This window comes from Loa loa, assembly GCF_000183805.2.
Source record: "Loa loa unplaced genomic scaffold supercont3.292, whole genome shotgun sequence".
NCBI classification, from domain to species: domain Eukaryota; kingdom Metazoa; phylum Nematoda; class Chromadorea; order Rhabditida; family Onchocercidae; genus Loa; species Loa loa.
Genome location: NW_018108472.1, coordinates 2,869 through 14,019, shown reverse-complemented (window position 1 = coordinate 14,019; position 11,151 = coordinate 2,869). Strand labels below are relative to the sequence as shown.

Sequence of the window (11,151 nt, the reverse complement as noted above, 5' to 3'; positions counted from 1 at the left end):
ATGCTTTCGTGTTGATGAGTATTAGATTCATTGACTACCTGCATTTACCTCTTTTTCCTCAAGTTTGAATGGGACATTAGGTTGCAGGTGGGTTTTACTGATGAATTTCCAAAAATTTGACATTATAAGTATCTTGTCGTGCCGTGAGTGCAATAGGAAATTTTTATTTGCTACGTTTGGTAAACAGTCAGTTTTTAAAATTTAAGATGGTGCGTTAGCTTCGAACAGAGAGTTTTACCCGTATTTTTATGTATCGACAACTTAGTAGCTTTGAAAGTTCTTGCGACATTTTCTGAACTTTCGGGTAGAAAAATGTGTTTTATGAGGATGAAAGATGGTTATTTGACACTGCAAGGATGAACGATATTGCAGGGTAAACTATAAAATGACTTAGATGCAGGTGTAGGTACTGCGCCGTTTGTAAGATGAGAGTTAAAAGGGGCTGGGAATTAATAAAGTCTAAGGCCATGATTTTCCATAGCTTACTACTGCGAGGGATGATTGCTTATATATCCGAAAAAATTGTTTGTACAAAAAAAAAGAACACACTATGTATATCTGTGCGATGCTTATGTCTGTAAAAATGGTGTCATAATTTGATGTGAGTTATTGGAGAAATTTCTATGAAATTTGTGTCATTTTTTGTTGACGATTTTCATGCCCTGTTGAAACGTTGAAATGCACAAACGTGCATTACTGGAATGGCTGGATGGTAATTCAAATCAAATTTCGATACTGAATTAGTTGTTGACTTGATTTTAATCGCCGGCTCTGACTCTCATTCATTTTTTGTTCCCCATAAGGATATAGAAAGGGGTTTTATGTACGCTCAAATACGTGTATTTAGTTTTCTTCATTAGTAAAAAAACAAACCTGAAGTTTGTGTATTGTAAATTCGTTTGTTTCATGGATTTGTATTTTTCGACAGACGCTCATTACTTGCTGCTGCGCTACTGTGAAATAGTTGGAAGAAGTGAGGTTATATTTCAAACTTAAAGGAACCAAAATTTGCGGATTTCCAGGACCGAGGGATACCATTATCGGGGTTGGTGCGGAGTTTGAAATCGGAGTAGTTAGCTATTTCACGGGGTGGTTTTTTTTCTTCAGTGCTAGCATATTTAAATATATTTTTCTACACTCATGTCAGTGGTCTCAGTGTTTTTCCTTGTTTAATTTTTTTCTGATTTAAAGACTTCTCAATGTGCATAAGTTACCCTGTCCCAGTCCATTCGTATAATTGCTGTTATAGTAACTGCCACTAGCAACTTTCTATAACCCCCATACTGTTATTCCCGTTCCTTCTATTGTGGGACCGTTGCTTTTTTCTTTCTATGGAAATGTAAAAGAATTTACCATGTAACAACGGTCGTTTACCATCAGTTCACAATTCATCCAAGCACATATTTTGTAAGTTATTTCTTTCCATTGTTTGTTTTCCCAATTTCATGCTTGAAAGGTTAAAAGACATCGTGTTTGCAAAACACAGAGAAACGAAAAAGTGCGAGAGGGACTGGACATGGTTTTACTCATTTATAAAGTTCGATGGAACTACGAGGGCTTGCGTGTGGGTAGTGCTATTTCTGAGCACTTTCACCGTGGATCGGATTGACACCTGGATGCTACCTTCTGTTTTTGGGGAGCAGTGGGCGATAGTCAGTGCGGGTACTTCGTAACCATGCAAAGTTAGCTGCCTCGAGCGTGAAATGATAACTGTAGGGATGATCAGTCATCTTCATTCCTCACCTGATAAGCTTTACATTGTCTTCGTTTGGGCTATGCTGTGATTGTCATTTCAGAATTGGTGTTCTATGTGGTGTTGCGTGTTATACCGACAATATTATGAGTGGTGGGGTGAAGGTGGTAGGATTCATTATGGTGATTCTACGGTTTCGGAACATTTTCGGAAATTATTTTCTGAGTGTTTTCAACCGTTGAGTATTTACAGAGGAAAATTAAAGCAAAAATGAGGGGAGTGTTGATGTATATGGCCAGTTGAAGTTTGCTTTTCATTTTGCTACAATAGTTGCATTGTGAATCCAAGCAACGTGAAGCAGCGCTTTTTCATATCAACCAACCTTTTTGATTTGGTGTAAGATTCAAATGCGGTGGACATTTCGAAAATGTTCGAGAGAGGACCGATTAATGAGAATTCTGCAGTTTATTAGAAATGAATTGAGTTAACATTCCGAACTGGATTGAATTTTAGTCTTGTTTTGTCGACACGGACCTAAATCATCGGAGAGATTCTCCGTGACGGATGAATTTATTTGCTTCTGAGATGGAATATTAGAAATATTTTAGTAAGATGATGCCGAGAACAATATATTGCGAACACGTGAAGGAGCTTCCACGTATATCATCTAAATTAGTATATTCGCTGCTTATCAATGTTAAAGTTATTTCAGTACAGTTACCGGTTATTATGATACGAATCGGGAATCACGTTGTTATCCAAAAAATGGGAGGCGAACATTTACGCGTGTGCAAAATATCACGAAAAACTAAAATTTTGATCGAAAAATTACGATTTGAAATTGATGGTGCAATTGATCAGCCGTACGGATTGTTTGAGGTAATTTTGTTGTATGGTGCTGTTTGGATTCATTTTATTTGAAGGTCTTCCAACAGTTGTATTAGCTATGATGTAAAATTTCATATACTTCATTTTGTTTTAATCGATGGATTGGAGTGGTTTAATTCATACTGTTTAGGTTTCCGCCGGAAAATTAACACGCGTTGCACCAGAAAACATTACGGATATTGCTGCTGCATTCGATTTTGGTATGATTCTTGTATGACATATAGAATACAGCCAGTTCTGAAAACAGTTCTAATCCTCATTTAGCCAATAACAGTTTAAAGAAGGAAGTGATTGTACAGTTGGGTCAACAGTCATTTTTGGGGTCCACTTATATCTGCTTGGCTCAGAGTCATGCACTTTAAAAGGACATGCTGCGTTGAATAACTTGCCATTATTATTTGCAATGTTTTTTGTTTACTTCATAAACCTCTCACTTCTTATAGATCTGTTATGTAGTGCTATTGTATCACTGTAAGGAGTTCTGTAATATTTACAGATACAGTTAGTACAAGTTCATCATCCAAATTAAATGGTATCAGTAATGCAGCAGATATCTCGAGATTAGCAGCAGAGGAAGTAGAATGCGCAAATGCGGCACAAGTAAGGCAGAAAGTGACGCAGGATGAAATAATCAAAATGAAAGATACAGGCGTACCAGCGGAGCAGTTGGTAATGTTAGTGCATTGTTGAATATTTGCAGAAGCTTGGATAACACCCGCTGGCATGCATATTAAATACAAAGTTTTGTTCAGATTACTTATTTATTTATCAACATAAGTTATGCAGAACTTTAGTAACAAGTTATCCTAAGGATTTCCAGAGGAATAGGGAGAAAGGACGTCGATGGATGCTAAATTGGCTTTTACATGTTAAAACTTAGGGGCTTTAGATTCCAAATCCTCTGCTTCTTTTTTGATATTAAATTTGGGACTGGAGGCAAATTAGAAAAGTTTCAATAAGTTAGAACGGTTTTTAACAATGAAGTGGTCACTATCTCTCGTCACCTTGATGGGCATTTTCACTGAATGAATGTAAAGTGATATCTAAAAAGTGTGTGCAACTTTAACTTTTACATTCCAACTTAAACTTTTCCATCCCGAAGCTGTTGGACTTTATAGGAAAAGAATTTGTAGATAGCAAGATTGGTTGATGGTAGTGCATCATTCTCCGAACGTACGATTTATTCACAAAATAAATATATCAATAAGAAAGCGAAGAAACATTCTGATCACGTTTACCTTTTAAAACCAACTCTACGCTTAATCGCTGAATCTTACTATAAGAAAGATCCTGAAAGAGTCGCACATCTCAGGTATGATTTCATCTTGCTATGGGCGGTAATCAGTTGAAAAAGAATGTATTAGGGGATGCTTTTGTGGAGCCAGAACTCTTTTATTGTAAATTAGTAACCATAACTTTTAACTTTAATATCGTTTTTCTTTAAACAAGATTATTCTATACTGATGCGTAATAGCGGTAGCATTACCATACATTACTTACCAATGGTATTAACATTAACTCAAAACCTTAAGTTTAAAATGCTACCCAGCTGATGCTTCTCATAAGTGAGTTTGATGCCCTCATTGATATTTGATACTGATATAAATTTCGTTTTTTTGACATAATTGATATGAGCTTCATTTCATTTCCAGAATTGACTTGTTATCTCATCTCTTGGCTCTCAGTGGTATACACTACGGTTCACGTTGTGTTGTCTTCGAACAGTGTTTGGGTTTGCTAACGTCTGCCGTGTTAACACGTTTGGGTGGATCAGGAGCTTGTATCCACCTACATCGTGGAGATATAGCACAAGCAATTCCTTGTGTTGATAGCATGGATTTTGATAAAGCGGTCTATTTTTGTGATATATAAGTCTGGGTTTTCCTTTGATGATTTGGAGGTTTCCCGGAGAAGTTATTTTGTCACAGTGGATTCACTGGAGGATTTTTGGCGATTTTTTTTAGAATTCAGAATATGTTAACTATTTTTCAGATTAGTTCAGCATTTTTGCCGTTGTGCATATCCAATTTGTTAGAAGAGTCTATGGAGGAAACCGAAGAACTTATGAATCAAAAACAAGGAGCAATAATTGGAATGGATGAAGCGGGAAGTTTGTCCAAGAAGGATGACGAAGCAGAAAGGCAGCAAGAGAAGGAAGACAACGGCAGTACTGCACATGGAGACGATGGCGAGAGGGTTTTTGTCTTGAAATTGCTTAATTTGAAACTTAACTCGTGTTGATAGCATGGATTAAAAAAGAAGAAAGAAAATAAGAAAATTTGAAATTCAAAATTTTTTCAGGAAGCATCAACAGTTGTCGACAGTTCGTTAGAAAGAAGAACAGAAAGACAACGCTTGCGGAGACAAGCGTGGGAGTTGATGCGGAATGGTGAAATTGAAATATTATTTATTGCCAGTAAAAATATCAATCCGGTGGAAATTTTGGAAAGGACGTGGTCATCTTTGCGTCTGTCATCAACAATTGTTATTTATTGTCCAATCGCTGAGGTAAATAAGTTTTTTAATAACGGCTGAAAAGTTAGCGAAGAGGCAGGCAGGATAGGAAAATGTCGTTAACAGATGTTATAGTGAGTTTATCGTTCATTGGTAACCTTATGCTAATTACTTTTTGCTTGGCTTTATCCACATTGATCATTCTGCAATTGATTTGCGGCCATACTGATTTCTCGTCATGCAACTTTCCAAAAGCGTTTTCGCTCGTTTCATACAATTAAATTGTTATACGTTGATGCGCACCTTTGATGCTACATTTACTGCACTCATGCAAGCATTCTGAGGCTTAATGATTTGAAAACTTTGCTGAAATTTTTGATGTTTTGTGGGTTTTCAAATTCATTATTTGAATTTTTTGAAATGTTTTTCTTCTTCAGCCACTATATTCTGCATATCACTGGTTAAAGGCAAGGCATGCTGTACAAGTACACATTGTGGATGCTTTTTATCGTAGTCACCAAGTCATACAGGATCGTTCGCATCCGATTATGCAACAGTTTATCACTGGTGGTATCATTCTTTCGGCAGTCAAAGTGGAACATCAATGATTATTTTTTGATTAGAATTTATTAAATTTTGTTATAAGGTTTAAAGAGCAATATTACAATTGACTGTCTTACCTCAGTTTACACAGTATATTCCAATTCGATGAAGTTTATCCAATTGTCAAGAATAAGTGAAGTTTGAAAAGACGGTTAATTATGTTTAATCCAATATTTTGTGCCTGACATTCAAACATGTTTTGTGTTAAAATAAATCTGTTTGTGAATGAAATGGTTTCATAAATGAAAATGATCAGAACGAAAAAGATACAGAGTGAATGAAGGAATTATTGATAAACAATCGTAAAATATGGTTCATTTATGGAAAATAGGCTGAAAAGAACCAAACTAGGAGAAATTTGGAAGAATATAGTAGTGTTTCCAAATCTATATGTATTCTAAATTTTGAAAAACTAAATGAATATCATTCGACTCAGCTGCATTACCTTATTCATTGGTCAGTTGATAATGTGGGTCTTCCCCTAATAAACAACCTGAATGCTTTATTGAATTGAATTATATTCATGAATTGATAGTTCCGGAGGTGTCTGGATTTCTACTGCCTTATTCTTCTGCGGCATAAAACTGGGGATCATTTAGTTAAGGGAGTCTCTTTCAAACAAATCAAAAGAGAAGAGGCAAATAAAGTTGTCTGAATCTGAGTAATAAACTTGAAAATTTCCATTTTCCTGTATTGAAATTTGGCTTCAAATTCATTCGTTTATCTAATTTCCCTCCAGAGTTTCCCTAATTTCACTTTTTTCCAATTTTGTCAAAGTCGCACACGCGGAGGAAAGTTTATTTAGGTAAGAAATGTAAACTTAAAAACGACAACGGACAAATGGATATGTGACAATTTAGTTATTTGATGCTTCATTTCAATTTATCAGTGCATTTAATTCTGTGTTATTTCATGCTTTAAAACGAAGTTTTTTATCAGTACTTTTACTCAAATATAATGAATGTTTTGTTATTCGATGGTAACAGGAGAGATAGCTCTTTGTTTTGAACTTATCAACCGTTTTGTTTCTTTTGTAATTGTGACCATCAACCTGGCCTAAAGACTCTCAAGATTAATCGGAAGTTCGGAAGTTTCGATGTTCATAGGTTAATTTAATAATTTTTTAAATAATTTTAATTTATCATGGATCTTTTTAATTTCTGCAATAAATTTTATTCTATAAATCAAATAATGGATGAAATCAATACGTTATTCTTGAAGAGGAAAATCGGATTCCGTCCATTTTTTTTTTTATTCGATCTTTTTATTTTTTCAAAAATTAAAATCAAAATTAAAGTGTGCAATTTTCAGACGATGTAGGAACTTTATCAAACTAATGGATAGAGCAGAACAGGAAATAACTTATTTAGCAACATTACTCTTACGAAATTAATTTCTCACATTGCATATACCATTGAAATTAATTAGCATTGTGTGATTTAAAAAATTTTAAATCTTTTAAATTTTAAAAAATTTTAAAACTTAAAATTTTTCTCAGAAAGTTTTTATGTAAATATTTCGGAATGTTGTCATTGTTAGATCAATGATAAAGTGTTTCGGTTCATCCGCATTTAATGAATGACGAGATTGATTAGTTTAGGAAGGTATAATAATTAAAAAATAATTCGTTCTTTTCCCCTCCTCAGATGGCATACTACCAATTGCAGTGTTATTGAAGTTTAGTGATAAAATGTGCTTGCCAGCTTATCAGCCAATCAGTTTGTTTGTACGCATTTCCGGGTATCATAATGTTTTGGTGAATTTATTGATAATTTGAATGGCCTAAGTTTTTTCGTCTATGTAGACATAAGACAAACAGTCTTACTTCGTACTCAAGACTTATTTGAATCTCAAGTTGATTTTATAGCTAAAAAAAAAAGACTTTATCAGTGACGTGAATGACTCTTGGAATTTTTTAGCACTAATAGCATTAATAGCGAATTTATTGGTAGCATTCTTTTCTAAAATCAATAATTTGAAAAAATATGAGAAATGCAGGATGGAAGTCTTTGCCAAATTTCTTCTCGCCAAAAGTTGCAAAAATACATCAAGGAATGTGAATGATCCTCCGGGTCAAATGTCAAATGATTTTATCAGATATTATTTATTGCATAAAACGAGGAATAATTAGGAAGTAAAGTTCACTGGGTAATTTGGGAAAACCAAAGCACAAAATTTAACCAAACAAAGGAATTGCATTTTGTTAATTTCATTCCATTCGAAACAAAAAACTACAGAAGTGATCCTTGAATCTCTACATGCCTCATGCTGGGATCGAACCAGCGGCCTTCTGTTTACAAGACAGACGCTCTGCCACTGAGCTAATGAGGCTCACGACGATTACTCAATTACATTTCTTATGGAAATAATTTCAATAATGGATTAAATTGTATTTTTAAAAAAAAGGGATAACGAATAAATAAGCTAGTTGAATTGTAAAATGATGGAGGAAATGAAAGTTCCACTTTTCTTATCACAAATAATCAATCATACAATAATGATAAGTAAACTGATAAGTGCCGAATGAAATTAAAGATTATCGTGAAATCTTCCTCAATAATAGTACTTTTTTATACATCATTTTGCTCCATTTTATTGTTTACTTGTTCGGTTTAATCCATATTTATTTTATATACATACTTCAATAATTTAAAGCATTAAGTTTAATATGCATATTAACTTTGACCCCCAATTTTGTCACCATATTTCTTTTCTTTATTCCTTTTTTAATTCACTACTTATTATTAACAACTATAGATCAATTTGTTCATGATCTTATCAGAATATCTCAGGTCATAAACTAAAGGTTGGATTTCGTGTTATTTTCTAAAAAATGTTCATTTTTCTCTAATTACCACATTTATTGGAAAATCCAAGCAGTTTTGTACAGTGTATCTATGATTTACATTGATTTTAAATCTTCTCTCTTTACTCTCTCTTCGTCTACATTAGTTGTCATATATACGGTAATAAACAAAGAGACCATTGTGACAGTATAAAGGTTTGTCTCTTAATGTACCGTTTCAATCTTATATCGTAAATCTCTTTTAATCATATTATGTATATGTATCCCTCATAGATATTGATAAACTGTACCCATTTGTCTGATGTATTTCATGGTTTTCCTCAAAGTCTGGTACTACTGAGTACAAATGTGATAATTCACTTTAAAAACAGAAGCATGATCAAATTAACAAAGGCATCAATGGGATGGCATTAAGTACTTCAATGGCAGAAATGAAAAGTATCCTGGACACGTGATCACTGACGTGAATTTCCATGATCGCATAGTGGTATGCTCCATAGATTTCATTTAGCCAAACACTCTAATAATTTCACCGATTATCGACAATGGAAAGCGTGATGAATTTATTTCCTTACAAACTGAATCTCAGGGAAAAAAACTCTTCAAAGATTGGTAAAATTCGCTGAAGATTCCCGACATTTCCCGAAAATTTGGAAAGAATATTTAGCTAGTCTAAGGTAACGAACACAATAGGATCCTCATAAACTTAACTCATTAACAAACCTGAGATTGCTCGAGGCATGTGGGAGCTGACCAAACTAAAGGAGTCCAAAGAGACCAAAAGAAGAAGCAGTAAGGAACGCCATATTGGAACTACCTTGCAGAAAAATCATCATCGAGCCAGTGAATTTATTTATTCAATTCATTGTTGAAGGTAGATAACGAAGAGATCGCTCAACTTGAACCAGTAGAGAACAAGGAATCAACCCAGAAGATCAACAAACAAGAAGAAGCTAGATTGTCACAAACACACAGTTCAACAAAATAATTTGCCCTTCTGCGAATTCAATAACTGTTTCTTGCAAGCATTGACTTCATCCAGTAGAGAATGCCGGGAAACCTAAAATGGTTGTACCCAATTTAAATGCAATTCTTTTCGCCCATTCATATTAGCTCTAAACAAAGCCCATTGTGATGGGTGCATCGTCTATTAACGCACTGTCTAGAAATTATGTTGTGAGTCCCCTTTGTTCATGTTATGTATATATAATATCCCTCATAAACATTGTAAACACTTGTATACACCTCCCACTTGTATACTATAAAGGACTCGTGATTCTATCCGAGCTGGCCGTTTTCTGGGCATTACTTCGTCCACTCCATGTAACCACGGTTTTTTCCTTTTATCATCTCGTCCATCACACGTACATGCATCTGTTAAATTACATCTTCTACAGCGTATCGTTTTCTCTCGTTACTTGATTTTATTTTGGTTATCGTCATAAGTTGTTTCATTGGTTGTAGTGAACTGTTTTACTGAATTCATTGCAAGCGATTGCAACTCTAAAGGTTCAAACTTTACAGTAATACTTTTTCGAAGGAAGTAGGTACATTTTACAATAATATTCTCGTTTCAGTTTCCATTTGTGCCTATTCACGACAAATCTTTTGCGACACCTTGACATCGAATGTCAAGTGCAGGCAGCTCTTTACACTTCAAAGTTCTTCATACTTCCTATTCTCATCTTCAGCTTAGTAGGTCATTTTTTCGCAGCGGCATAGCTTTCTAATATGTCCTATAAAAAAATGAACTTAGGATTGGAAATTTTAATGAGACGACCACAAGATTACTTACAATTGATGTCTCGTAGATTAATACAGAAAAGTATAAGATCAGAAAAGAGATCGAAAGATTTTAGAGGTCATTAATCACCAAATCTTAATTCACTTAAATAAGATTCAGTGATATTGTAGAACTATTGGCGAAAAAAGTTTTTCTTGGTGAATTTGAAATTTGTCAGATGTGAGATCAGTGAGTTTGTTGAAATCTAGCAGATTTCTGAAAGGAAACCTTAGATAAAACTAACAGTAGGTGAAGATGCATCGACTGAATCAGTCAGCGCAAAGTGCCACTTAATGGTACACACGCTGGGTCTGATGCGATTTTTATAAAACACGGGCTGAGCCGGGGATTGATCCCGGGACCTCTCGCACCCTAAGCGAGAATCATACCACTAGACCACTCAGCCAGTCATCACTTCTGATGGTGTCCATCCAAGAATGAACCCTTAAATTAATATGTAAACTGACGAATTCTTAAACCTTAAACAGTGCAGATGATGTGAGAAAAACCGAGATAGTTGTATCACAGAATTATTTGTTCAAATAGTCAGGAGTTAACTATCTACAAATTGTCAAGAAATGTTTCCTGTCACATTCTACATCCGGTAACTAATTTGGAGAAGTTTTATCCTATGTACAAATCTTAGATACAGCTGTGAGAAAGCTGTACATCTGGTCAAATAATTTCTATTCAATTTCCTCTTTTGTAAAGAAAACTAATATGAAAATTTCTCTTGCATCTGTGAAAATACCATCAATTTGTAATGATTGTTACGAAATTTCTCTCCACACATTCCTTATATAAACCAGAAGAAATTTTAGCATCAATTCATCCAATTCTATCGGTCTCCACTCAGCTTCACACAACACACCCTTTATATTTCTCCCAGTTCACTATGTTACTACTTACAAATGTCGCCCATTG

The 11,151-nt window shown here is 34.5% G+C and overlaps 1 protein-coding gene and 2 non-coding genes across 3 annotated transcripts; 1 reads left to right on the top strand and 2 right to left on the bottom strand.

Moving 5' to 3' along the window:
- Positions 1-2,308: 2,308 nt before the first annotated feature.
- Positions 2,309-5,643, top strand: LOAG_09077 (eukaryotic initiation factor 3; the record flags this gene model as incomplete). Its single annotated transcript, XM_003144605.2, has 8 exons — positions 2,309-2,572; positions 2,712-2,781; positions 3,078-3,250; positions 3,715-3,893; positions 4,234-4,432; positions 4,574-4,777; positions 4,883-5,089; positions 5,473-5,643. 8 exons carry the CDS (start codon positions 2,309-2,311, stop codon positions 5,641-5,643), a joined length of 1,467 nt encoding a protein of 488 aa, XP_003144653.2.
- Positions 5,644-7,897: 2,254 nt separating this feature from the next.
- Positions 7,898-7,969, bottom strand: LOAG_20081. Its single transcript has one exon. It is a non-coding gene; the product is annotated as a tRNA-Thr (tRNA).
- A 2,592-nt stretch (positions 7,970-10,561) lies between these two features.
- On the bottom strand, positions 10,562-10,633 carry LOAG_20080. The gene has a single exon. It is a non-coding gene; the product is annotated as a tRNA-Pro (tRNA).
- Between the last annotated feature and the right edge of the window lie 518 nt (positions 10,634-11,151).